Source organism: Blennius ocellaris (assembly GCF_963422515.1).
Source record: "Blennius ocellaris genome assembly, chromosome: 10".
Lineage (NCBI taxonomy): Eukaryota > Metazoa > Chordata > Actinopteri > Blenniiformes > Blenniidae > Blennius > Blennius ocellaris.
In genome coordinates this window covers 15,870,650-15,898,204 of record NC_137659.1, presented here as the reverse complement: position 1 = coordinate 15,898,204, position 27,555 = coordinate 15,870,650, and the positions used below count along the sequence as shown (strand labels likewise).

At 43.9% G+C, this 27,555-nt stretch overlaps 3 protein-coding genes across 5 annotated transcripts; 2 read left to right on the top strand and 1 right to left on the bottom strand.

Annotated features, from left to right (window-relative positions):
* Nucleotides 1–608: 608 nt before the first annotated feature.
* Nucleotides 609–9,943, top strand: LOC308135194 (zinc-binding protein A33; the record flags this gene model as incomplete). Its single annotated transcript, XM_080503070.1, has 6 exons — nucleotides 609–651; nucleotides 1,676–1,744; nucleotides 1,863–1,952; nucleotides 8,596–8,742; nucleotides 9,403–9,894; nucleotides 9,936–9,943. The coding sequence occupies 6 exons, from the start codon at nucleotides 609–611 to the stop codon at nucleotides 9,941–9,943; spliced, it is 849 nt and encodes a 282-aa protein (XP_080359196.1).
* Nucleotides 9,944–10,205: 262 nt separating this feature from the next.
* cUnh14orf119 (chromosome Un C14orf119 homolog) lies at nucleotides 10,206–11,325 on the bottom strand. The gene is made up of 2 exons (XM_080502923.1): nucleotides 10,660–11,325; nucleotides 10,206–10,571 (listed from the first exon to the last, which is right to left on the bottom strand). The coding sequence occupies exons 1-2, from the start codon at nucleotides 11,065–11,067 to the stop codon at nucleotides 10,398–10,400; spliced, it is 582 nt and encodes a 193-aa protein (XP_080359049.1). The 5' UTR covers nucleotides 11,068–11,325; the 3' UTR covers nucleotides 10,206–10,397.
* Nucleotides 11,326–11,627: 302 nt separating this feature from the next.
* Nucleotides 11,628–27,555, top strand: acin1a (apoptotic chromatin condensation inducer 1a). Of its 3 annotated transcripts, none has more exons than XM_080503487.1 (18): nucleotides 11,628–11,776; nucleotides 13,222–13,281; nucleotides 13,417–13,528; nucleotides 13,640–13,692; nucleotides 13,885–16,947; nucleotides 17,589–17,738; nucleotides 17,936–18,021; nucleotides 20,757–20,814; nucleotides 22,719–22,758; nucleotides 22,955–23,097; nucleotides 23,223–23,366; nucleotides 23,481–23,676; nucleotides 23,874–24,019; nucleotides 24,641–24,748; nucleotides 24,880–24,987; nucleotides 25,582–25,891; nucleotides 25,986–26,086; nucleotides 26,200–27,555. In XM_080503487.1, the coding sequence occupies exons 1-18, from the start codon at nucleotides 11,639–11,641 to the stop codon at nucleotides 26,533–26,535; spliced, it is 5,352 nt and encodes a 1,783-aa protein (XP_080359613.1). In that variant the 5' UTR covers nucleotides 11,628–11,638; the 3' UTR covers nucleotides 26,536–27,555. The 3 variants fall into 3 exon arrangements, with proteins under 3 accessions (XP_080359613.1, XP_080359614.1, XP_080359612.1); XM_080503488.1 differs by having other exon boundaries at nucleotides 13,882–16,947; nucleotides 22,973–23,097; XM_080503486.1 differs by having other exon boundaries at nucleotides 13,882–16,947.

The following is a 27,555-nucleotide window of genomic DNA, read 5'->3' as shown; positions in this document are numbered from 1 at the left end:
AGGAAATGCACAGAGATACTCACTGGGAAAAAAAAAAAAATGAAATCTCAAACAGTTTGCTATTGTTTACATGGGTGCAACCTATGTCCCTAGATGATCCCACTAATGCGTGTTCCTTACAAACATAACACTATTTAAAGGAGCAGTTAAAAAAAAAGTCTTTCCACAGTCTACATATTATAACTAGGAACATTGTTAAAATTGTCTTTTTAACATTTTGCCTTTTTTTATTCAGCTGCACAAAAACAAATGCTGCTAATCAATGGGCAGCTTCAGCAGACATCTCTCCACAACAATCAGTTAAGTGAGTATCGGTATACATTTTGTTTCAGGAAGGCTAATCATCTGGTCGCTCCGCCAAATTGTAAACTCTTGTGTTTCCTCTCCTGACAGATGAAGAAGCCTTTGGGCTGAGGAGTGAAGTCAGACTGCTCAAACGTCAACTGGACACGTGCGGTTTGATAGCTTCTGCCAGCACAGGCTGTACGCTTTTAAACACCAGTCCTGTCCCAATATGTGACACCAACAGATGTCATTTACATTTGCAAATGTAAATGTGTGTGTGGTTTTTTTTTTTGACAGCTTATAAAATCCACCTGCACATCAAAATGAAGCAGCTGCTGGACATGTTTGACAACGACACATTTCTCAGTAGGTTTACAAGAAACGATGTTGAAACAACCAACATTCAGTTGTGGATTTTCACAGTCCGCATCAAAATGTCACACTTCTTCAATTCGTCATCTGAATTTGCTTTTGTTTTTTTTCCTTCAGTCCTGAAAATCCTGGCACTCACCGGGGAGGTAAACGCTCTGCAGAAGAAAGTCAAAGTTGCAGAAAATTCTACTGAAAACCCACATGAACGCGGAGGTGAGCTGTATAGTCTGTTGTTTCTGCCAGTGAAAACTATTTTACATCTTCATACATGTGAATATGGCTGCATTTTTCTGACAACCAGTCCTGTTTTGAATTTTTATTAGAATGGATTCATTCAAGCTCCCTTTGATCAAATGTCTGATTTCCCTCAGAGTTACAGAGAGAGCTGCAAGAGAAAATCACTGACCTCCACAATAAAACACAGCAGATTGTTGAAAGAAGAAACCCAGACTCAACTCTCAGTGAGTCTGTTTTTGAAAAGCTTTCTGCAGGATATAATGGCTATAAAGCTACAATGCTTCATTTGATGTAAGTTCTTGTTTGTTTGTGTGTGTGTATGTGCAGTTCTTCAGATAATCTCACTCCAAAATCAGATCTGGGAGTTACAACAATCAGAATCAAGAAGAGGAAGCAGTCTTCAGCCTGACAGGAGAGCTTTGGGTAAACTGTGGTCTGCTTCCGTGCACCTCATGAGCACATTCGAAGTAAAACCACAATCAGAATTATTAAAACAAGAAATCAAATATGTTTCATCAACCAATCCATCACAGTCCATCACAGGGCTCATCGTGACTCACATAGGCACATTAATTCAGTCACCTATATGTAAACTGCATCGCTTCAAGGCATTAGTCTTAAAACACCCGTGGTCTAGAGTCGAGAAGATGGATGGCTGGACGACACTGTGCAGTAGAATTGCTTCAGATATCTATTTCTAAAAAGCATTTTCTTTATTTGTTACTTATTCCGATATCAATTCTGTGCTCACTCCACCTTTTCTTCTGCTCATTTTCATCAGACGTACAACAAGAACTCGACAGCAAGCTCAGCGAGCTGCGATCCAGAGGTGATAAAGTCAACTCAGGGTGTGAGTAATCTGGTTTTCATACAACTGCACAACGTGATCATTTTAACAACTGTCAGGATTTAATGTTTCCTGTAATACATGTGTTTGTTTGGTTTTGGTTTTTTTGTCTCTCCTCCAGTGCTTCAGCTGATTTCTGTCTACAGTAAGATAACAGTCACGCAGAAGATGATCAGTGTTCACATCAAGGAAGCCAGTAGTCACGGTGCCGGTGAGTCTCTGTGCGGAGTTTCTAAAGCTCTGCTCTATTCTACACACTTAACATCTCAGACTAGTTTTGATTTCTTTTTGCAGATATCCAAAGGCAAAGGAAGCAAAAGGTTGAGCTCCTCAAAAAGAAGATTTTGCTGTTGAATCGTGATGAGAATAACAGTGAACTTAGTATGTGAAGAAAACTCCAACGACTTTTTTCTTGTTGTTATCATTTTTGTTGCACATCTCAGTTCTCACTTCTTCTTCTTCTTTTTTTTTTTTAAAGCAAAGGATATTTTGACGCTGCAGGGCGAGATACTACATTTGTCACAGTTGATGGTGGATGCCAAAAGGTCTTTCTGAAGGTAAATAATTGCTACAAAGGTTTGTTTCTGTATTCAACAAATGCCATATATTCCTTAAAATTGAAAACTGGAATAAATTTTTTTTTTCATAAATCATAGAGTTAAAAATGTCAGTAGAGGAGGAAAAAAAACTGCAAGATGTTTTGGAGAAGCAACTGGAAAAAATCGACTATGGCCAAACACAACTAAGTAAGTACAAACTTTAAAAGAGTGAGTGTGATGCGAGCTATGCCACACTCAATGCTTTTGCCCTAAATTAAATTAAATTAAATTAAATTAAATTAAATTAAATTAAATTAAATTAAATTAAATTAAATTAAATTAAATTAAATTAAATTAAATTAAATTAAATTAAATTAAATTAAATTAAATTAAATTAAATTAAATTAAATTGAATAACAGACCTCCTGTATATGGCATGTAAAATGTAAGACGTATGGCCTTCAATATAGTTTTTGTTTTACTGTGATTAGTCTTGAAGATCATCAGTATTATGGAAGAGGTCAGAGAACATCAACAAACCACACCAACCGGTGGAGCGAACAGTGAGTCCTCCTCCTGGAAATCTGCTTGATGACTTTGTCTTTCATGTCAGTGAGCCTGTGCTCCTTGTTTTCACTCAGACCCTTGGGCTCGCCTTAAAGACAAGGAAAAAGAATTTGCCAGAGCTCAGATTGAAATAAATGGTAAGCAGTATTAAGTTTGATTATTCAATTTTTGTAACGTGATATTGATTTATTGTGTTGATTTAATGTTTTGATAAAAACAGACCTGCAGCAGAAACTGCAGCAGTTGACCACATCGTGCTTGAAACCTGAGGACAGATATAAGCGTAAGCATTAAACCGCCCTTCGTATGAACTGCCTCCCTTGTTATATTGAAGTTTCTTCATTATTTTTAATCAGAGGTAAAGCTTCTAATTGAACACAAGATGGCAGCATTGAACCAAACTGGAGCTTCAGAAGCGTCACTCAGTAAGTGATATTACCATGGTTCACTGGACGAGTGGCTCATCTCATCATTTGACTCAAAGTGAGGTAATGTTTACTTTTTCTGGCCCAGTTCTGAATGTGATCAATCTTCTTGATGAGATCAAGGCTTTGGAGGAACAGATTTCTACCTCAGACGATCAAGGCAGGATTTCTGGTGAGTAACAGGCTTTTAAGTCAATGTGTGACAGTAAGTAATGCGAGGGTGTCTACATTCATCATGTTGAGTTTCTGACACATCGATCAGTCAAATTCAACTTTTCAAACAAGCTGTTTGTCCTTGGCAACATGTGAAAGTGTACCTTCAGATTGTCATCAGCTTTTGCCTACTCCTGGACATTTTCTTTTTACATTATTTTATTTAACTCGGTATTTCTATCTTGCGTGACCACAGAGCTCCAGCTGAGTCTGAAAGGAAAACAAGAAGAGCTGAACACCAGGACAACAGAAATGGAGAGGCTGTCTGCCACTCCGGGAGCAAGTGAGCTCATTGGTTTGACTCTGTGATGTTTGCAGTTATCTTCTGTAGCTTATCCCATCTCATTTTGAACCTTTTCTCTGTTATTGAATCTGGCTATTTTTATACATATCAGAAATTGCCAGCATTATGGCTGAGCGACATGTGGCAGAGTTTCTTGATTTCTCTTCGAAAGGCATGCATTTAGCAAGAACAAAAAAAAACTAAGCAACTGTGAGCGATCAACATTTGTGCCCTGAACTCATAAATGGCTCGATTGATTTCCAACTCAAGCAGCTTTTCCTGCATGTTTGATTTTAGTTTTACAAGCCGGCAAGCTGATTAATGAAATATGGAACCTTGAGATAAAACCTATCAATGAGACCAGCAGTGATCGAGTGAAAGGTTAGTGTTACTAATAACAACACTGAACAGGACACTGACAACCAGAAAAATGTAATTGTAGTATGTTGCCACTTTTCAGTGTTGCACGACAGACTGGGTGGCTTTATCAGCGAACTAGAAGACGGAGGCAACAGACACATCCAACTAAGTGAGTCTTGAAAAAGACTGTGCAAAACCAACAAACAATAATTCTTTTTTAATACGCAAACACTTTTTTTGTTGTTTGTCAGTGTTGAAAACCATTCTGGTGCAGAGTGAAATGAAGCACCTGCAGAGACGACTGTCAAACCCTGAGCTGAGGTTACAACCCTCCCAGGAGGCCAGTAAGTATCTCAACTAACTCCCACCTGCAAAAAGAGAGAGGCAACAGATACAGGATGAATTCGGGAAAATAATTAGTCACAAATTGACAGAATCATGGAATCGTCATCTTCAGTGAATCATTAACTTGTTTGAATTTGCTGCAGAACTTAGAGATGAACTCCGCGCCAAAAGTAAAGAGCTGGAGAAATATAACAGTGGGATGAATGAGAAGGATCAGACCAACACTAAACTGAGTAAGTAAAGAGCGAACGAGATGTTTGTCGATGTTTTCGTTGTGGATTTCTTCACAACTATTTCCCGCCTTATACGTTTTTTTTCCGAAGTTTTGGACGTCACCGATCTGCAAAGGAAGCTCCGAGAACTGGATAGAGAAAAACAAACCGAGAAGCGAACAACTGCTCTCACAGTAACTCGTGGGTCTTTTATTTCCTCTTTGACATAACTGATATGTGGACATGTGGATGTGTCTCAGGACTGAAACAAGCCTGATAATTTTCTAGAGTTGAAAGAGCAGCTGAAGAGTAAAGAGAAAGCGCATGCTCACCATCAGGCTGTCATCAAAGGTATGTTCAGCCTTGGGCAGGTTTAGGAAATAAGATATATAGTCAAATCTGTTGAATAATGAAGGTTTTCCCACCAGCTTTACAAGACAAACTAAATCAGACAGAGGTTCATTGTTCTGACGCCGAACAGAAAGTCAAAGGTGAGTGTTATTTTTCGATTATTTACTGCCCCTGCTTGAAACGCGTGTCTGAATTCTTGTGGGATCAACGGTTGTCATTAATGTGTTCTGGCAGATCTTCAGACCGACCTGGATGGCAAACTTAAAGAGCTTCAGTCTAAATCTCCCTCTCAGACTTCACTCGGTAAAAGCCATAAGAATAAGTTTATTCTTTTAACAGAGAAAAACTGTTTGTACTTTTTTTGCTGATAAATTGTACATACATCATTAGTAATGTGCTTTAAGCTATGATATTTTATACAGGTCATGCAGTCAAAGTAATACTATGAGCATTGGAAACATTGCTTTTATTAGCAATTGCATTAGGCTTTAATAGGCTTTGTACAAATATTCACTGCTCTCCCCATCTCTGGAAACGGCCATGGTCACACTGTGACACACACATTTCAGAATAGACTCACCAAGAACCCAAGTGACAGGTTTTGAGCGAAAATATGTTTTTGTATGAGGAAAACATTGGATTTCAATCTTCTTATTCTTTCAGCTCTTCAATTTTTCCAATCGGCTTTGCAACTGGAGCAACTAAGGAGACGACTTAAAAACCCTCATTCCAAATGGAAGGTGGAAGGTGAGTGTGGTTTTGTGTTGAATCAAGTCCATTGACCCCAGTGAGGTGCACAGTGAATCATTAAAAAAAAAAAAAACCTCCTCCTGTCCTGCAGAGCTTCAAAAACTAATAGATGTAAAGAATCAAGAACTGGATAAGAAATTAGAAGAGCTGAAAGAGACAAGCCTCCCTCCAGAAATATGTGAGAATGACATAATGAACAACACATAACAATACATGTATTGTCAAGAGATGATGTTCTATATAACGCTCTAACCCCACATACACCTTTAACAGTTCTATCGATTGTTGCCAAGCAAGTGGAGATTGAAGAAGCAGTTAGTCTGGCATCAAATGACACAGATTACCAAAGAATTGCAGGTGAGAAGCACAAGTTAATAACATCTAGAGAGCGGTACGTGGGAAACAATTTTGTTTGTTTGTATTTGAATTGTGGAGAAAAAAAGCCCCATAAATAAACAATGTCTCCTGTCTGCAGCACTTCGAGACCAACTCAAGCGTCTGATTGATGGAATTCCAAATGAAAACATAAAACTAAGTGAGACTTCACTGGAGCAAAAAGGCTCTGATACTATTCATTTCCATTGGTTTTGCTAATTCAAGCTGTCTTTCTATAGCTTTTCTAATCATCGTTCAACGAGAAGAAATAGAAACTCTGAACATGCAAGAACAGCATCAACAAAAGACGCTCGCAAAAGAAATTAAAGGTCTGATCAACGTACCTTACATTCATTTTGTGATTTATTGTGATAACATAAAACACAAAATGTAATCTGTTGAAGATCTGGAGAGCGAGTTAGAAGACACCAGGAACCAGATTGAAGAAAAAACTGTCTTGTTGGATTCAAGCGATTTGACGATTGCGAATCTGTGTAAGAGTTGTCTTTTGTTTTTGTCAAGGAAAAAAACAAAACAGAGATGGACATAAACCTGCAGCTGAAAGTCACTTTTGTTTTTTGTTTTTTCGCCCCTATTCTTTAGCGGCTCAAATTATAAATCTTCACAGAAAAATCAAACCTCTGGAAGACCAAATATTGAACCTACAAGGGAAGCATGCTGGGATCCTTGCAGGTAAATGACAAACTATGGCAAGAACAATGCATGAAGCAACACAAACTTACCCCTCTCACCTCCAAATCCTTTTCAGGACTTCAAGAGAGACTCAATCTTACAAGGGGCACGCTGCAAGACACTGAACTACAACTCAAAAATGCAGATGCAAAGAATTTTGACTTGAGTATAAAATATAAAGATATTTTTAGCCAATATCTTTCAAGCTGCCTGCTTGTTTGTTGTTCAAACTCACACGTCCATGATTGTGTCTCTGCAGTAAAGGAGATTGTCGATCTAAAGACAGATTTGAGGAAGCTTCAGGAACAGACACCCAGAGATGCCACACAGAAAATTAATGGTCTGCCAGCCTGTTTCAGATTTGCTTTGTTGCTTGGAGTCAACCATTTTCCCCTCTCATGCGAGAGGCGAAATTCAAAATATCCAAAATGTCTTGTAATGTATTTTGTTGCTGTCATGTTTTTCCTTCCTCAGACCTGGAGAGACAGCTACAAAATCAACAACTGGAGAACAGTAAACTTGACAGGGCAAATAAAGGTGAGGACTGTACTGCTGCGGCGAATGCATTTGTTGGCTCTCTGAAGGGAGCTGGAAACAAAGAACAATACCGCACCACTGTGTGCCGCCAAGCAGTGCTATGGGGACTCCACATCTGCATGCAGTGGTGGGAAGTATCGAAATACTCCGTCAATTGTACTTTCAGTAAAACTCTAGGTATATACTTTACGTGTTACCGTTTATATTTGGAACCATGTTTCACTTTGACCTTTACATGAAACACAAATATCTGTTCCTTTACCCATTTGAAATTCAAAAGCATTTAACTCCCACAGCAAGATACATTTTGGAGTTCAAATGGATGCCTTTTCCCAGCACGGCGTTTTGTTTTCTCATTTTCTGAAAGAAATCATCCAACCGTCTATCCCACTTCAGCCAACTCTGAGTTACAGAGCATTGGAACTGATCCCGGTTCACTATGGGTGACAACAGAGTGTCCATCCTGAGCAGCTCACCAGTCCATCACAGGACAAACAAACACACAATCACATAACTCGTTCAAAGTCATCAATTCACCTCAAATGCGTGTTTTTTTTTTTTTTTTCCTCATGGGGGCTGTGTGGGAGGAAACAGGAAAACCCTTTGAAAGTCTGCAGAAATACAGAAAGAACCGACAAAGTCCACACAAAAAAAGAACCGTGGCCCAACCCAGACTGGAACCTGGAACAAGAGCAAGAGTGTTAAGACTATATAGGAGACTATATTAATGGATATACCAGCTAGTTTACATTAAAAGCACATACCAGGTACAAGAAGAGTTTTTGGAATGGCCTCTACCGATACTGTTAATGGTGACTGAAAATGACTACCTGGCCTGAGAGGAATCGTATTCTGTGTGCGATAAAGGGGCCTGGCGAGTTCAGTGGAGTTCACACCTTGAAAACACCTGTCAGTATCTTTACGTTCACTGTGAATGCTGTCAATCCCGATACCTGCCATTCAACATGTTCAACACGTGTCTTGCTGTTTGAATGCTTTTATCTTCTTCTTTGATCAGAATTAAAGAAACAAGTCACGGACCGGAAAATGTGCACTGATGTCAACACCCAGTGTGAAGGTAAAAAGGCTCAGTGTGACTCGAATAGGCTTATCATCCCACACACACACACACACACACACACCTCTGCTTGAAAGCCGCCGAGTCATTTGATGTAGTTTTTGGGGTCGATATTTCATCAAACAGTCTCACGAAGACAACTGCAGCAGAACCTGGAGGACGCCGACCGCCTGCAGATGCAGCTGCATAGCAAGGTCGCTGCCCTCGAACAGCTGCAACGCGAGTTAGAGGAACTGGCGAGGGAGAACGACAAGCTGCGGGAAGAATACAACAGTACGTGTACGACTCACAGACACAACCATAAGTGCAAACTCTTGACTGAAGTCATCAAGGTTTGTCATCCTCTGAAAAGAGGAACAAGTTACGGGAAAATACGCAAACAACTTACCGAGTCCGCGAACATGTGAAAAATAGGACGTATTCACAAAACAGACATGCAAATGTGTTCCTGTTGTTTCCTCAGATCTTCAAAACAAGCTGAAGGACTTGGATGACTCAACCATCTATACCCGTATGTTACCTGCAAAGCTTAAAACTCGTTGGTTTTTACCGTTCTATCTACTTTTCTTTTGGTGTCGTAGGTTCGCAAGGATACGAGAAATAACATAGAGAAACAAAGCCACTGGAAAGCAGCACTTTATCAATTATGTATGATATATAGATATATTTAAATGAATATACAAACATAACATATTTAGATCACTTTGAAAATGAGGGTCAGTCCCAGGTGTAAGCTCTTGGAGAAGCTTCGTCAAGTTAGTGAACCTGCCTTCACACTAAAACTGTAACTCCCTTGTATGAGTGCACTGGACTTTTGTCATTTAATAACTTGTTTTTAGACACAATTCAGAACATTTAATGTCACTGAACATAATAAAAATGTAGAAACAAGGTGAAATAGTAAACTATTATCTGTAATTTCTTTGTTTACAGCAAAAATCACACTGGATCCCAACACAGCAAACCCAAGAATAGTTTTGTCTGCAGACAACACTGAAATCTCCACAACCGATCTTTTACGAGGCCTCCAGGATACTCCCTGCCGCTTCGACGTGGTTCTCGGGGTCTTGGGGACGACGGGCTTCTCGGCTGGCAGACATTACTGGGAGGTGTCTGTCAGCGGGAAAAACTGTTTCCACCTTGGCATGGCCAGTGAATCTGCTCCAAGAAAGGGATCACTAGTATTTAAACCGGCTAATGGTTTCTGGACTCTAATCTTGAACAGACAGGGTCAGTACAAAGCTCTTGATGGGATATCTGTCACTCTTGCACTTGTGACTCAACCTGTTACTCTGGGTGTCCTGCTGGACTACGAGAAGGGGCAAATCTCTTTTTACGATGCCGACGCCAGATCTCGTATCTACTCATTTACCGGCCAACATTTCACCGACAAAATCTATCCATTTATCAACTTTTGTGTTGAGGGTGTGGAAAACTCAAGTCCAATAGTGTTGCTTTCTCCCCAGTCAGCTGATTGGATAATATAGGTCAAGGTGACATTTGGTCCATTTATGATAATTAGACATAAAAAAAATCTATTTCTATACAATCAGAATATGTCTTACATATTTTATTCATGAGTGGTGCTGTTAAATGGTTGCAGATAGATTAATAAAAAGAACAATTTTACAATCCCATTGAGTTGTGGTCATTCCCCCCCCCCCCCCTCATGTTCAAAGTACCAGTAGAAAACGTGTATGATACCTGCTTTATTTCAAGTTCAGTAAGTACAACACAGCAGGTTTTGCATCCATAACGAAATCATACAAAACAGAGTAGAAACACCTCACGATTGTGGTTTTTTTTTTAAGTTGCACAGTTATCCGTCAACCTCACGCGTCATCTCGGTTACACAAGTATCTCTCTAAAGTCAACTGTCTCACATCAAAACATGTCTCTCATGTGTCACACATGCAGAGGTCGTGTATTCAGTCTCGTCCTGCCGTGCCGGCGACACACTTGTAAAAGTGGGCCACAAACACCGGATCTCGCTCCTCCAACAAGTGCAGGAAATGATTCCTCTCTTCTTCTCCCCAAGACTCGAACCACTGGGTCCAGAGGCGCAACTGGCACTCGAAGATGTTCGGGAGTCGGTCTTTAACCTGAGCAGAGCAGGAGGAAGGCGTCAGTGACACATTCAAAGTGCAAAACCTTTCCTCTTTTTGGATGCTTGCTGCAGAGGGAGGGTACCTGGAGAGTGCTGAGTGAATCTAGGAGGGTGCACACTTTTCCTGGCACGGCTTTGCCCAGGAGATCCTGCAGGAACCTGTCCCTCTGCGCGGCGGTCCAGCCCTGGAACCAGCTGAGGACGCAGCGCTGCTCCTGCAGGGTGACGTAGGAGATGGGCTCGGGCTCCCTGGCCGAACCTGCACCGGGAGAAGCACAGGAGAGGTTCTCGAGGCTGGGTGGGCTAGAGACTCCCCGTGGAGGCGACGGGAAGTGTTCCGGGCTGGGAGAGGAGAAACCAGCCCAGTCGCGTGACGCCACGGCCACCGGTCCCGGTGCGGGCGCGCCGAGGCTGGGAGTGAGAGGGCTGAACAGGCTGCCCGACGGCTGCAGGTCACTTGGACCTTGACTGACATGACTGAACCACGACATCTTCCCGAAAGTATTCCCTCCAAACGAGTAATCCCTCTGATACTGATTGCTACCAGCTGCTGAGAGAGAAAACCCTCACATGCGGCTCAGATTAACGTCAAATGTGTCCAACCGGCAGACTGTGGCTTAAAAGCCCGCATCTCACGACAATCGCCCTTGTCTACACATGGAATTGTTCATCTCTGTTGAGAGTTAGTCACCTCATTGTGGACATTTACCGAAGACCAGCGTTGCGGAGCAAAAAAAATCCCGTCTTAATCTGGCTAACAAATTGAGACAGGAAGCTGGTCGAGTAATCCAGCCGGTTCATGGAGGGCGTCAGGGCTGCGCAGAGTGTGCGCAGAGTCAAATAATTTTACAAAAATATATATAGAAATATTGTTTTCTTTTCTTTCTTTTTTTTTTAAATGAACACTCCCAATCAATGTGTAAACTTCTATAAATGTTTCCGCGCAGTTGACATGGGAAAGGGTGTTCGCGTGTTGTTTGCGGGGAAGTCGTAGACTGTGACGCGCGCTGGACGAAGGCGTTGCTCGTCGCTGTCGCTGCGAGCCGAGCAGAGGAAGGGAAAATGGCGGACCTCGAAGACGTTACGCTGGACGGGAGACCGCTCCAGTCCCTTCGAGTAGCGGACCTAAAGGCTGCTCTTGAGGAGAGGGGGCTCTCTAAAAGCGGACAGAAGAATGCCCTCATCAAAAGACTCAAAGGGGTGAGCTTTTTTTTGGTGTACCTTTTCCCAAACCGCGGGCTGCTGCTGGCTAACGTTAGCGGCGAGACGGGCTGATGCTGCTCTCGAGGGCCGACTGCTGAGTCTCGCTGCTGCCGAATAGAGTGGAGTTTACCGCGGTTAAAGCAAGCGGCGATTAACCGAATGCGCCGGCTTCCACCATTCTGTGGTTGAGCAGCCCCTTAACTTTGCAGACGTGCACCGGCGGCTGCAGGGCCCCGAGTTCGGTCAACTTAATATGGAATCGCAAAGTGTGTGTGTTGGGTTTATGTTGTCCTGTTAGCTTCGTTAGCTCCCGTGGCTAACACCGTGAGTTTGAGCGGTGGCCTTGCCGCTGTGTACGATCTGTTTCTCCAAACGGTGTGCGTGCGCGTGTACACGGCTTTAGCCGCGAGATATACGTGACTCCGGTTCGTCACACTCAGCCGCCCTGCAGCTTTTAGCAGAAATTGTAACAAGAACACTCCTGTAACGTGGTCAATTTGAATAATCCAGATGTTGGTGATCGTTCCCAAATAACGTAACACCGCCTCGTGAGCTCTCGCTGGTTCTGTCCGAGTACGTTTGTTTACATAGCATGCGTATCCCGCCGGGAATAAATGTCTTTTTCATCTGAGTAATCTGGATACCATTTGTCAACTGATTCGCTCGGTAAAAGCTGCAAGTGCTGTTTACATTCACCCCATTACAGTTGATTTTGTTGATGTAGCCTTGCACACGAGTGAAATCTGAATGTTGTGTCTTTTGCCTTGACAAAACTTGGGATTTCATTACATGATAATTGCATCCAGTTTTGGTCCACTGACATCCAATGAAAGCACAACATTTACAGAGAACAATACACTATTTTGTAGCGTTTAACGTTCTGATATTGCATTTTTATTTTAAGTTGAAATATCATAAGCAGCAGCTTTGGACTGATACTTCATGGCTGCCATAAGTAAATTGTGGTGGAAAATAGGCTAAATATATGGGAACAGAATCTATCTAACCTGTACAGTTTGCATTCCTCCATGCCCTGAGTTGTGGATTTTTATGAGTCGCATGTCAGCAGTGTTTCACCAAGTGTTTCTTGTGCCTGCCTTAGTGGCAAGATGCAAAGATCACTAAGATTTTTCCAAAACTGCAAAAATGTCTCATGCGAATTGTATGGGAGAGGCACCTCATTGAGGATGAAGGGAGATCAGCTTTCCATTTGAAGCACAGACACAAAAAGCACATCAAAATGTGGAGAACATTTGGGAATGTGTTGACTCCGAATGAATCCCAGAAACCTGAATAAAATCTCCCATCCAAAGTGAATGGCAGAGGCACACTTAAAAGTTGGCTGCAACTTTCATATTACAGTATAGTAACTGGGTTGACCCAGGAAAAATACCCTGACCTTATTTACACTGTGTGATTAAAGTGTCTTGTCTCAACAACAGGCCCTGATGCTGGAGAATTTGCAGAGAACTGCTCATATTGGATTGCAGCCAAACTCTCAGGTAGGATTTTTTATTTTTAAAGAAAATGAAATAACCTTTAAGTGTTGATGACAAAATGTGCATTACCAATGTTAACATACATTGCTAGTGGCACTGCAGACTTGCACTGTATCTTAATTTTCTTATTGTATTTAGATTGGAGAGGAAATGAGCCAGAACAGCTTTATCAAGCAGTATTTGGCCAAGCAACAGGAGCTCCTAAGGCAGCGTCTGGAGAGAGAGGCTCGTGAAGCATACGAAACAAATGGTAAGAGTTGTTCAAATCCCATCTTTTCTGTTGTAGAATTTACTGTATGTGATGTGGGATATTCTTCTGAGACTTGTGATATTTATTCATTCATTTGCAATGCTTTAACAGAGCAAGAAGACCATGCAGAAGTCAACAACAGTACGTCGTGTCCTCCAGCCCAGGTTAGACGCTTTTTCCACCTGGTGTTACCGGTTATATTTCTTTACTCTTGCTGTCAATACATTCTCTGCTGTTTTGAAAGTGAAACTATTTTCAACATCATTTGCTATTAAAAATTGTGAGAGGTCGTTGTGTAATGTTCAACTCGACCAGTCTTCCGACATGGTTCTCAGCACATTGGTTGTTCTCAGCAGGATGCCGCATCAGTGATGGCAGACCAGCACAAGCCCCCTGGCCCCTCCGGTGGTGAGGGATTCTTTGGTGCCGTGAATGAGGGTCAAGCGAACAGGAACCAAGAGGCGGACGTGCCTGGCCCACCAGCCTCGGGCTCGATGGCTTTGCGCGGTCCCAGCGCTGAGCACCGGCCAGAGAGGGGTTCTGCGTCCAGTGACGTCGCAGGTGATAGCGACGACGATGATAGTGAAGATGGCGAGGAGGACGCCGACGACGATGACTGGGACAACGGTGCTCGGAGGAGAAACCTTAGAGAACCAGCCAGAGTGCCCGCCGTGAGGGAGAGATCTGGGGTATCCTGTCAGCCCCAGCAGCAGCACATCCCCTCCCTTTTATCCCCTCAACTTCGGCAACCGACACCTCCTCCATCCCCACCTCCAGAGTTATCGTTTCCTTTGCCTGACACCCCGAAGCAGAGTCCCCCTAGTCCAGACGCAGCTCCAGGTAGACGTTCGCCCAGTTCTTCCAGTTCTGGATCGTCCAGCAGCGGTAGCCGTAGTAGCAGCCCAGAGCCACAGAGGAGTGGACATGCTGAGCGCAAGCCTGGCCCTTTGACTCTTTTGGCACGTAAAATGGCGTCCGAAGGAGCTTTCTCTGGAGCAGGGTGGCATGGCGCAGATGGGGAATGCGATAGGCAGGACGGCAGTTCACCATCAGCAACATTTCCAGGCAGAGGGACTGCAGAGGGACTGGTGTCTGCCATCACTCACACTGCAAACGCTGCAGGCCATGCATCATTCCCAATGATCCCAGGCACCAACCAGGGTGCCCCAGGAGCACATTCAGCCCATATTCAAGTACCTGTGAGTGTACTCAAGGCTGCTGCGGTAGAAGGGAGGGACAGAGTGAAAGAGGCTGAGCTAGAAAGAGAGAGAGCAGCGGAGTCAGAAAGGCAGAAGCTCAGAAAACTTCAGGAGGAGAGGGAGAGAATTGAGCGACAGCAGGCTTTAGAAAGAGAAGAAAAAGAACAGGCTTTGCAGCGGGAGCTGGCTCTAGAACGAGAGAGACAAGAGCGAGAGCAAGCCTTAGCACGAGAGAGGGCCTTGGAGCTGGAGAGGCAAAGGGAGCTTGAAAGACAAAGAGCTCTGGAGCAAGAACGCCTACAGCGAGAAAAGGAGGAGAAGGAAAGGCGTGAGAGAGAAGAAATGGAAAGAGCTAAGCGAGAACAGGAGGAGAGAGAAAGGGCTCTTGAACAACAACGGTTAGAAAAGGAAAGAGCTCTGGAGGCTGAGAGAAAGGAGAAGGAGAGAATCGCGAGAGAGAAAGCTCTGGAGCTGGAAAGACTAGAGAGGGAACGGATTGAAAGGGAGAAGGCTCTGGAGATGGAAAGGTTGGAAAGAGAGAGGGTTGCAAGAGAGAAGGCTCTGGAGATGGAAAGGTTGGAAAGAGAGAGGGTTGCGAGAGAGAAGGCTCTGGAGATGGAAAGGTTGGAAAGAGAGAGGGTTGCGAGAGAGAAGGCTCTGGAGATGGAAAGGTTGGAAAGAGAGAGGGTTGCAAGAGAGAAGGCTCTGGAGAAGGAAAGGATTGAAAGGGAGAAGGAAAGGCTGGAAAGAGAGAGGGCTCTGGAGCAGGAAAGGTTGGAAAGAGAAAGAATTGAGAGAGAGAGGGCTCTGGAGAAGGAAAGGATTGAAAGAGAGAAAGCTCTGGAGAAGGAAAGGCTGGAAAGAGAGAGGATTGAAAGAGAGAGGGCTCTGGAGCAGGAAAGGTTGGAAAGAGAAAGAATTGAGCGAGAGAAAGCTCTGGAGAAGGAAAGGATTGAAAGAGAGAAAGCTCTGGAGCGAGAAAGGATTGAAAGAGAGAAAGCTCTGGAGCGAGAGAGAATTGAAAGAGAGAAAGCTCTGGAGCAAGAGAGAATTGAAAGAGAGAAAGCTCTGGAGCAAGAGAGAATAAAAAGGGAGAAGGCCTTGGAAGATGAGAGGATAGCGAAAGAAAAAGCCTTGGAACAAGAACAAATAGAAAAGGAGAGAGCTTTAGAGGAAGAGAAAGCCAAAGAGCGAATAGAAAGAGAAAAAGCATTGGAGCAAAAAAGGTTGGAGAGGGAGAAAGTGCTAGAACAAGAACGGTTGGAGAAGGAAAGAGCTCTGGAACAGGAGAGGATAGAGCGGGAAAAGGCCATGCAGAGAGAGAGGGGGGAGAAGGAAAGAATTGAGAGGGAGAGGGCTTTGGAGCAGGAGAGGTTAGAGAAAGAGAAAGTCCTGCAGAAAGGAAAGGTGGCGCAGGAGGAAGACAAAGCTAAGATGGCAGAAAGAGAGAGGGAAAGTCACCTCCCTCCATCCAAACGTGGCCGTGAGGTTGGTCTCACCCCCCTGCCCACTCCTCCCCTCTCCACAGGACCAGCCACAAAGTCATCGACAGAGGCAGGCGAGCAAGAAGATGCCCGTGCTTCAGTGTCCCGGAGTGAAGCCCAAGCAGCAGAGCCCGGTACCCTCTTGTCACCAACGCCTCTCTCGCCACAGTCTTCATTCAAGAATTTCCGCTTCTTTAGAGACCCCCCACCTCAGTCCCAGTCCTCATCCACCTCAGTGGTCATTAAGCGGCCTCGCATGTTCTCCGATAGCCCCCAGCCTCGGGTCTCGCCCGTCTCCTCACCCACTTGTGATGTGAAGCGCCTGCAAGAAGGACAGCGACCCTCCGCCGGGAAACAAGAGCCGCCGGTCGCCACGAAGCAGGAGGTTGCTGCTGGGCCACCAGGATCTGCAGATCTCTCATCGAAGGGGTCTGCTGAAAGTCACACAAAAGAAGGAGCCATCAGGGTTGTAGCGGAGGAGAAAGACCAGGCAGCTTCAGCAAAGACGGAGCGTGCCGCCATGGAGTCCAACGAGAAAGCAAGAGCAGTAAATGAAACCACGTGTTCCCCAGAGCAGAGAGGAAGAGATTCAAAGAAGGACGAGAAGCGAAGACGACAAAGATCGTCTTCTGATTCCTCTTCCTCTGAGTCAGACTCTGGATCCTCATCATCTAGGTCCTCTGATTCATCTTCATCTTCTCAAGGCAAAGCCCGCCCCACCTCTAGAGGCAGAAGGGTAAGAGTTTAATCCTAATGAATTTTTAAAAACAAACATTTTTAGTATCACAATGCTGAATCACAAGGCCATACTTGGGCCCAAAATGTATTTCTTCCCCTTTAAATTTTTGCTATGAGTCATCATTAATTCATGCAGCTGAAAGTACCATAAATAAACTGCATGGGCGTCATGTGGGTACAATCAAGGTGTTACAGTTGTTCCACATCATTGTTTTCCATAATAACAAACATATGCTTTGTTTACTCACTCATGCTGGACAGCTGCACCGAATGTGAACAATGAAGATATTTATCAGACTACTTTATACTGAAATCCTGTCGTTCAAGTGACTGCAGATGCAGCATTGCAGTCTGCTCTACTGCATCGCCGGTGTTTTCTTACAAGCGGGAGTACGAGTCCTAACTTACCCTAAATCTGATTTCACGTGTTGTAAGTGATCAGTAGTGTATTTGGATCTTATTGAGCTGGCGCTTTCTGGAAAGGCATATGTGAAGAGAAATGGGTGCATATGAAACCTCTTTTGACTCACTTCAGTTTGTGTATCATCGGCTGATGATGAATGTGGTCCTGCTTCTTGTGCCTTTGTGTATTTTACTTTTCCGTGGACAACATTTTGCACCGTTTTGTGTCTCTTTTAGGATGGGAAGCCTGAAAGAGTCTCTTCACCGCTGCACAGAGTGACCGGTGGTGCTCAGGGTGTCAAAGAAACCCCAGAAGTGTCCCCTCACAACAAAGAGAAACCTGGAGAGAAGAGAAATAAAACTGCTGACGAAGATTGCCACACCAAGGTCTGCTGCTCAAAGAGCTTTAGCGCCCTTCTGCAGATTGTTTACTTGCTGATTACTGAATGCATGTCGCCTATAAGTAAATTATAAAATGTTTTGGTCCATGCTTACACTCGTATTCTGTACCTAATGTACTGAAGCAGCTCTCCTGCTCATTCCATTTCTCAATATTTCTTATTTTCCTGTATTTCAATTCCCAGAAATCATTCATTGAAGCCCCAACCAGAGTGGAGATGCATAGGAAGAGAGAGGACAGCGAAGGAGACGAGGAAAAGGACAAACAAAGGTCTGGTTGTCGTCTTGGGTGTGTCAATTATATGCTGCACCACATTGTCTCCGTGTGTTACATTTACACACATCATGCATGTCTATAGGGGGAAGCCCTGGAGATAGTCGGAACACTCCAGCTTTATTGGACATTTGTTTTAACAATAAAGTCGGCATGCTGCAATTCAGCAGCTGGCCACAATTCATGAGTTAAACTAATGTTGGATTTGATTTGATTTTTTTACATAAGCTAGCTTCTCATTCACATTTTCAAATGGTACATCCTTAATTTTAATGCACCTCATCTTGGTCATGGACCCTTTTCTTGGATTAAACACACCTGAGGTGCGTGATTAGTAAACACGGCTAACAGCAGTCGTTAACTTTTATTAATAAACTGCAATTCATGTCTTCTTTATATTTGTTTTACTTTAAATGTCATCTTTGAGATCACACCCACTTAAAAGCTGGCTTTGGCTTCTGGGTACTTGTTTGACACCATGTTATAATTGTCCCCAAACAAAATGGACTTTCCCAGAAAGTCCTTGAAGAGCACTCTGATCCGCATCAAACCATGGATTGTGAACGCAGCCTAAGACCACCATCTGATTATTTTAAATATACCTTGCTTCGAATAATGATTTGAGGAATTTTTATCATGTGTATGAACATGGAAATCAAAAACTGGAAGGTTTGGGGTCGGCTACTTTCGTCCTGCCCTTTTATCTTCGTATCTTCTATACCACTTCATCCACATTATAGTTGCTTTGAGCCAATCAAAGTTAGTAATTGGCAAAGCATGTTATATCCTGGACAAGTCTCCAGTCCATCACGGGGGGGAAACGGAGAGAAAAATACACATAGAATTCAGTCACCAGTTATGTGTTTTGGACTCAAGGAAGACATTTGAATACTTGGAGAAAACCCACTCACAGGGATGGTATGCATACTTGACAGGGACACGCCCCCAGTCTCCCCCAAACCTTCTCAGTTTGAGGAGAGAATGCGAGCCTTTTCATCGCTATGCGATCCATATCAGACATTTAGATTTCATTTTAATGTCATGTTGCATTACGAGGCAGCGGGTAAGTGGATGTTACTGTTCTCAGGCCGTTAAAGATGAATGCCTTCAGACACATGAACTTCATAATTGAATAGGTTTAATCCTGTAGAAACCTTTGACTTGAACTCTTCGAAACAGGACATCTGTCATCAGAATTGTGTGGATGCAACTAACGAGCGTCTCGCTTAAGCCACCATGTCTACTTTGACCCAGAATTCATTAAAACACAATTCTTAGTGGAGTTTAAAAAAAGCCTCTGATTGCATTGTAATCTATGCCTTTTTTTGTATCATTATATGCATTGAAACTCGCACTGTGGCAATTTTAAAAACTGCAGTTAATTTCTCATCAGGCATTTGCCAAGACTACCATTGAGCCGGCTTGTTTGAGAAGATGAGGGTCCTTCTTTCACACGGGTTATTTTTTTATTTTTTCATCATCGCGACATAGCTGTTTCTGCTCGGTAGATATAGCGGACAAACACCAGCCCTTTTTTTTTTTTTTCTTTCTTTCTTTCTTTTTTTTTTTACCGTCACGCCCTGCAGACGAGCTGGATGTCAAGGCGGGCGGCACGTGCTGGTTTGCGGATGTGTCCGCATCAGAGTGGAGTGTGTGTGGGGGAGACCGGAGGAGAGGGGAGGCTTGTTGCGACGCAATGAGCATGCTGCGTTTTAACGGAGCGCGACTCGCCCCCGGCACCAGCTAAAGCGCCCCCCTCCCTCCCTCCCTCCCTCTCTCTCCCACCCCATCGGGTCTCACCCCTGCTGGAATGAGCGAGCCTGTTCTCTACAGCGCGTTAACGCCGCGAGGCACGCGCTCACCCGCCAGGTATCGTGAGCGTGCAGGACGGCGGCGGTCTGCACGTCTCTGTCCGACTCCTCCGCGAGCCCCCCCCCCCCCGATTCCTTTTGAGAACACGGAGAGCAGCGAGCGCAGGCGGCAGCGCTTCACGCAGCTGTCTGAGCTGACCTGCTTGCTAATGCGTCATAGGATTAATCTCACCTGCTCAGCTCGTTCACGCGATCTCTCTCCGTGTGCATGTGCGAGGACGCAAGAATTGCTTGGTTTTTTGGCCACGTAACTGTTGAATTTAATGGCTGACTTTGCAAAGGTTGACATGGAAACACTCAAAGCACAGTGATCTAAAATGTTTTGAGTCGCATTTCAAACAAACAAGCTTGCAGGAAAATCATATGAGTTCATTTGAAAAGGTCTTCATTACATTGAATTTTAAAGAGGTTTAGCCAAATTTGTTAAATTGATTTAACTCATTTATTTCTCAATGAGTTAATCATTCTTAGCAGTTATGATTGATTCTGTTATGTTTTAACACACACACACACACTTTTCTCTTCTTTGCTGACATTAGGAGAAATGTTGGGAAGTTTTCATTCACTGGGTTCTGCATGTTTTGTGCTCGACTGTGGTCATGCTGTGCTACAACAGGTTAGCCTAAAACAATGTACCTGCGAGGTCTTTAAGGCCTCCCCATGCTCTCCGTAAGGCTCGTCTGCACACACGATTGCATCCATACTACACTCTGGATTCACTCCTCGCGCACGGGGACGGCGGCGGTTTTGATGTCACTGCGCACGCCTTGCGGAGAGCATGGGTTGGCCTTTAGTCTACATGCTGATGGTCATTGGCGTCTGTCCTCTCTGTTCCTGATGATGTCTTGTGACACCATGCAGGGAGACGAAGGAGACTGCCGTGGCGGATCCTGACAAGCTCCCAGAGACCAGCGACGAGGTAAGGCACACATGGAACTACCAATCATCTTGGCCCTCAAATATATCAGTAGTCAAGGTCTTAGACAGACAGACAGACAAAAATCTGCTTCTTTTTTTAAGTTGATTTACACATTTGTTTGTGTTTACATGCCAGTATGAGTGATTTTATTGCATATAGATGATAGCACATGCAAATCTTGACTGATCTAAAATCTAGACATTTCCACTAGATCTATTTTCACAATTGGTAGACTGTGTATATGAAGTTACTTTTTTGATTGGCTGTTTTGTAAAACCTTTGACTCTGTCATTAGCAGAACCAGCAAGGGTGTTGTCTCTCTGTGGCTGATGTTTAAACCCCAAATGATTGCTTTGTTATAAAGGTGCTCATGCCTCTTCCATTGCCCCTATTGGTACCTGCGTACTACTGCTGCAACTGTTCCACTCTCCCCAAGAATCCAGAGTTGACCACAGATAAGCCCCCAAGGCTGCACTGCAGAGGGACACCCCTGGCAACATGCACTGCCTCATTTTCATCGACATGGCCGCCAACAGTTGATGATTGGACACAAAAATGTAAACAAGGGGTTGGCTCGCCAATGGTGCCCTCCTCCTGTTGCTTTTCCATTCACAACAGTGGACCAGTGCTGTTACAATCTACCTGAAGACAAACAGGATCTCCTTGGATCAAGTTGAGGTCAAGATTGTGTGAGAGAACTTGCAAGATGACAAAAACAGAGGAGTTTTTATTTGGTTAAACCTCAAAAATTGGTTAAACCTCAAAAATCTCCCTCGCCTTCCAGAGAACAAGAGCATAATGGATTAATGAACTGCAACAAGACTAAATGGACATGTGGATATTTGTCATCTTTTGGAAGAGACAAACTGTTTGCATAGACCTTTCTTGGATGTAGTTGCAGAAAGCTTCCATCTTTTGTTTGGACGTCAGTAGGCTGGACGTTCTGAATTCAAGGCTGATGAAGGACTTCCTATTTGGTTCTCAGCTATCCAAACACTTGTATTACTCACGACCGTCTGTATGAACTGCCTAAATACAACGGAACATTTAAATCTCCAACGTGGATTTGTCTGTACTGACAGTTGACAGCAATTCATCATCAGATCACCATTTAATTGGACATCATGGCTTCCTCCCATTGCAAGAGCCAGCTCCCGCTTTTGAAAGGACTAAATCCCCAAGACCAATGGATGACTGCTCTGGGGAAGAAGCCGTTCAAAGCCCCGTTTCCAAATGAACAATTGAACACATCCTGCCAGCTAACCAGCCAGCCTGCTTTCAGATACCCATCCAAACATCTCAGCCACCACTGATTGGACCCTTGTTGACTAGATACTGTACATGCAGTCGTGATTGGGCCATATCCAAACCAGTAAGGATCAGGTGTCAGTGGTACCAGGGAATAAGTAGATCTTTACTTGATGTTTTATTATGTGGAGCTGTTTTTAAGTTTACCATCATGATTTAGTAGTCTTTCCGTGAAAAGGTTTGACAAAGTTCATGAGTTTGGCTTGTGCAGTTTAACACTACACAACATTTTTCGGACCACTTTTTAAAAGTGGTAAGTCTTGCTGAAGTAGTACAGCTGAAAGTGTAGTGTTTTAATGAGACTTTTGTTTAATACCAAGCCGAACTAGGTCTAGTCTTCCGATGCGAGCTATAAGTAGGTCTCTAGTGTCTCATTTTTGTAATTGCATAGAACTGTAATGCAAAAACAGCTCAGTGAATGTGTAGACATGAATTGACTGTGCAGCCATTTCTAGATTTAGCTTTCAGTCCCTACTTGCGCTCGTTCCTCTTGTTGCTTTTACCTTTCCTTCAGCCTGACCATGACCATTTGTCTGTATTCTTCCTCTTACCTCTCCCGTGTATGTGCGGTTGTGTTTTATCTTCTTGTGTTTCAGACACCAAAGGCCTTCTCGGCTCGTAAAATCTCTCTTAGCAGTGAGTACCCTTCCCAACTTTCTCTCCTCTTTATCGTCATTTGTGATTTGTCCCTCTTTCTGTTTTATTCAGTTTTAGGGATGTGACGTGAAGAGAACAAAGCTATTTGTGTTGCACTGTGATTATTTGGCCAGACAGTGCCTTTTTAGTCATGTCATCTCAGCTTATATTGTGTATATTTCAAATATCTTAATAGGCAGTAAATCGTCCCCAGGCTCTGGCAGTGCAGAGGCTGAACAGGACGCTGGGACTGGAGCCGCTCGTAAGAGAAGATGGGGTTCAAGTACAGCGGTCACGGCAAAGAAACCTTCCATCAGCATCACCACGGATTCCCTCAAGGTACTGACAGTAAGACGTGCTACTTTGTCGTTGCCCGGTTTGACACTTATGCATGCAATTTATGTCTGTAAGCTCAGTGTTGAAGTTAAAAGGCTTAACCCCTCGTCTTGTGTTTTCCCCCTCAGTCTCTAATTCCAGACATCAAGCCGTGTCTCGGCCAGGACGCTGTTGTGGATCTACACCCAGAGGAAGCCGTCCTCTCTGGGACCGAAGACGAAGAGCGTGAGCACTCCAACCAGGATCTGCAGATTCGACGTACTGTCACACAGGTCTGTCTGCAGCCCTCACAGGTTCTGGGGGGGTTGACTAGGATATTTTCTTTTTCCACGCAGAGAGCTTTCGCTTTGCTCTGAACTATTTGCCACCATTCTTCTGGGTTTAAGGTGGTGCACTTGGAAAATCAGGAGAATGGACAGAAAGAGTCCAAGAGGAGCAGGCTTGAGGAGCTCGAGGAAGATGATGTACAAGTAGTCCAAGAAAGGATAAAGGCCCACGAAGACCCGATGGATAACTCCGTTCCTGTAGCCATGGAAAGCCAATCACCAACACTTACCAGTCATGATGTAGAAATGAACACTGGTAATGTATCCAACTCAAGATATTTTTCTCTCGCAATGAAGACAACCAAATAGGCCTCACTGCATTTTTTTTTTACAGTTTTGGTTGTTACTACTACAATATTATGTATTCTGCATAAATGGAAAGTTATCAATGACAGTATTTATAATTCAAAACTTTAATGAAGATACTGTATTAACTGCTCTTTGTCTTTCTAGTGACCCCCGGCGACACCCTCATCCGTCGCTCCATCAGCCAGCAGAAAACGGGCGTTTCCATCACAATCGATGACCCTGTCCGTACGGCCCGGCAGCCCTCGCCTCCACGCGGCAAAGTCTCGACTATTGTTCACGTCTGCAATTTGGTGAGAGAAACGCTTCGTTCTGCCAGTGACACATGCAGCGTCACAGAGACTCGACTCTTTTCACTCCCACCGGACCTCCTTCTCACTGATTTGTCCCCGTTTCTGTTTACACTGACGGACGTTGCCATGTTGCATTCAGTGACGCTGTATTTAAATTGTTTTTGCAGCTTGACAGTTATTCTGATCAGATCAGACTTTAAAATGACCATCATCATTCCTCGGTGATGCCTGTATTGCTCCATTTTCATTAGGCACAGGTTACAGTTGTCTGGATTTTAGGGTGACTGACTTCTTCATAGAATGCAAACGATCTGGTTATGTTTAACATTATTTTTAAATAAATGAAGAAGAGCAGGTGTGTATTTGTCTTGAGACTCTGAATCTAAAACAACGTCACCTTTAAGACCCAGGAAAACAAAAAAAAGACTTTTTCATACCAGTACCTTTCCATCTCATTAACTTCTGCAGAAAATTACATTTCGATGCTCTTTCATTGTCGAACGTTTGTATTTATTGCTCTTTTATGTTTGCATCTTGTATTATTTTCTGAATATGCCGATAAATGTGTACATAGTTTTTTGGTAACCTTTCCATAATTGCTTTTGCATTATTTTGATTTAGGTGAGGCCGTTCACTCTGGGTCAACTCAAGGAATTACTCAGTAGAACTGGCACTCTGGTGGAGGACGGCTTCTGGATCGACAAAATCAAGTCTCACTGCTATGTGACAGTGAGTTCAATGGGGTTTTTTGTTGTTTTTAAGCACCTCTGCTCAGAACTATGTTGGGTTTATCTACATGAGGTGCCTTTTATTTCATGGACCCCCCCCCCCCCCCCCCCCCTTTTTTTCTGTCTGTGTAGTACTCTGCCTCGGAGGAGGCGATCGCAACACGAGCAGCTCTTCATGGAGTAAAATGGCCTCAGAGCAATCCAAAGCTGCTTAGCGTTGACTTCTGTCAGCAAGATGAGGTAAGACTTAGGCTATGTTCACACTGCAGGTCAATTCAGATGTTTTTTTTCTTGGATCCAATTTTTTTTAAACGATCATTTCAAATCTCAGCCTGTGTAGGAATCATGTTAAACCCGTAAAACTATTGTGTGATAATGAATATGCCATAAACACACAAAACGCACAAAATCAATAAAGTTAAAAGGTAAGAGTTTGGGGGATACCACCATATCTGTCAACACTGCTCAGATTCATTTTCAAGGAGTTGTTAAATACAAGCTGACAAAATCTCGACAACATGAGGAGGGAAAGAAGGAAGATGAGATAAAAAGAGAGCATTAACATTTTGGTGGCGCCTCTTCCTCTGGCGTTAATCAGTGACGTTAGCCACACGTCAATGACGAAGCAGTCGCATGTAGAAAAATATCCAAATTGGTCGCATATACAAACAAGGCCTGGGTCTGGTGTGGAAAAAAATTGGTATTTGCGCTTTCATACGGCCACAAAACAGGTGGGATTTCCCTGCAACGTGAACGAGGCCTTACCGACCCGTTCCCGATCTTATTCTCACCGTGCTTGGACAATTGCTCACCGAACGTCTCTTCGCTCTGCAGTTGGACTTCCACAAAGGCTTGGGTGTCGCCAACCGGCCGGTAGCAGAGGAGCAGGTTGGACCAGGCTTGGCCCGAGGTCGAACATCGGGCCTGCCGCCGCTCCTCCCCGAGCGAGACCAGTGGGCCGAGCGCGAGCGTGAGATGGAGCGCCGAGAGCGGGCCCGAGCAGAGCGCGAGTGGGATCGCGACAAGGTCAGAGAGTTTGAGAAACCCGGGGAGGACAAGGAGGGAGGTCCCCGGAGGTCGCGCTCCCGCGAGAGACGGCGTAAGGAGAGGGGCAAAAGCAAAGAGAAGAAGGCAGACAAGAAGGGTAAAACACTACGACTTGGATCGAGACTGTTGATCCAAAAGATGAAATATCTTTGTTTTGTATTGATTGTTTGTTTGTTTTTTCTCCCTGGCAGATAAAGCAGCTGAGGATCCTCCTGCAAAGCTGCTTGATGACTTGTTCCGCAAAACTAAAGCAGCTCCTTGCATATATTGGCTTCCACTTACTGAGGAACAGGTGATGAATTACCCAGTGTATACTGTTTGGAGTCTTTCAAACGCCTGGAAATGACTGAAATATTTGAATGTTGACGTGAAGTCTTAAACTCGTCCCGTTTCTGTTTATTTCAGTTTAGTCAGCGGGAAGCCGCCCGAGCCGAACGCAAGACTGAGCGGGAGAAGCGGAGGAAGGAGCAAGAAGAGGAGGAGGAGAAGAAGCAGGAAGAGGAGCGCAAAGAGAGAATGAAAGCTGCAGGCGGTGCGACGGCAGACCGGAGCGAGGGTGAGAAGGACAAGGACAGAGACAGAGAGAGGGACAGGGACAGAGGCCGGGACAGGGAACGAGACAGGGAGCGGGAGAGGGAGAACGACAAACGCAGGGAGGCCTACCGTAGGCCGGGGGGCAGCGGGGCAGGAGGGGGACGGCGCTCACGCAGCCGCAGTGAACCGCGAGAAAGGCGGCGCTAATGGCCAATCAACCAGTGGAACTGTTCTAGAGACCGCCCTCTTCCATTTGCCTTTCACTACATGTACTTTGTTACTACTCAGACCCAACAGAGGACCAACTGATGTCATTACCATCTCTTAAAGTTGTCACCTTTTTTAAAGCACATCAAACACCTACAGATTCTCGCTCAAAGGGGACCATATTTTTTTTTTGCAGTGTTTGTTGCCCAGGGTGCTGTATGTCTCACTCCTGTCATGGTTTGATTTCTTTTTTTTTTTCTTCTTTATACGCCTCTTTTGACTTCTGTTTTTGTCTTGACTGCTTAGCAGAATGCACACTGGGTAATTTTAATGATTTACCCCAGCATTTCCCCCCCCCTTTGCCCAAAAGTGTAGGTGCCACTTATGATTTGCAATCACCTGTCGTCGCCTCAGTGTTTTTAACAGCTCTGCAATTTGGACTTTGCATGTAGTGCAAAGCTACTCTTGCCAGTCCTGCCTAAAAATAAGACTCGTCCTTCTGTGTAGAGGATCGCATACATTTGAAAAGAAAAAGAAAAAAAAAGATAATAATGGAATCGGTGAGTTTGCCGTTTTTTTTTTTTGTACAGTCATAAGAATATTAAAAATCTAGACTTTAAATGAGGCAGCTCGGGGGTATTTTTCAACAAGCGTGGGATAACTACTAAGGCAATGCAGTGTTCCTCTCTCTGTTAAGAGATTAAATAATTCTCTATGGGAAAGACTCTACACCTGTCACACCTGACCCAAGTTACGATCATGCCCTTATTAATTCTTTTTTCCTGCTCCTCGCCCTCTTGTTCTCTCACCCTGTAGTATTGATACAGGCCGAAGAGGGGAGGTTGCATTATGAGTTTTCTCGCCAATGGCTTTGAAATTGTTTTTTAATCGTTATTTTATCATTTTTAGTACAAAGATTTGTTTTTTGTTTTTGTTTTTGTTTTTTTTTTATTTCTTCTTTGAGTACGCCTATCAGTGGTGAATGTAAAAAAAAAAAAAAAACATTAAAAAAACTGAAGT

Coding starts and splice junctions, on each gene's coding strand:
- cUnh14orf119 (XM_080502923.1), bottom strand. CDS start 11,067: ATGTCGTGGTTCAGTCATGTCAGTCAAGGTCCAAGTGACCTGCAGCCG. Junction 10,572..10,659: donor ATTCACTCAGCACTCTCCAG/GTACCCTCCCTC, acceptor TGCTCTGCTCAG/GTTAAAGACCGACTCCCGAA.
- acin1a (XM_080503486.1), top strand. CDS start 11,639: ATGGCGGACCTCGAAGACGTTACGCTGGACGGGAGACCGCTCCAGTCC. Junction 18,022..20,756: donor GAGGAAAAGGACAAACAAAG/GTCTGGTTGTCG, acceptor GACACCATGCAG/GGAGACGAAGGAGACTGCCG. Junction 23,367..23,480: donor TTCGACGTACTGTCACACAG/GTCTGTCTGCAG, acceptor TCTGGGTTTAAG/GTGGTGCACTTGGAAAATCA.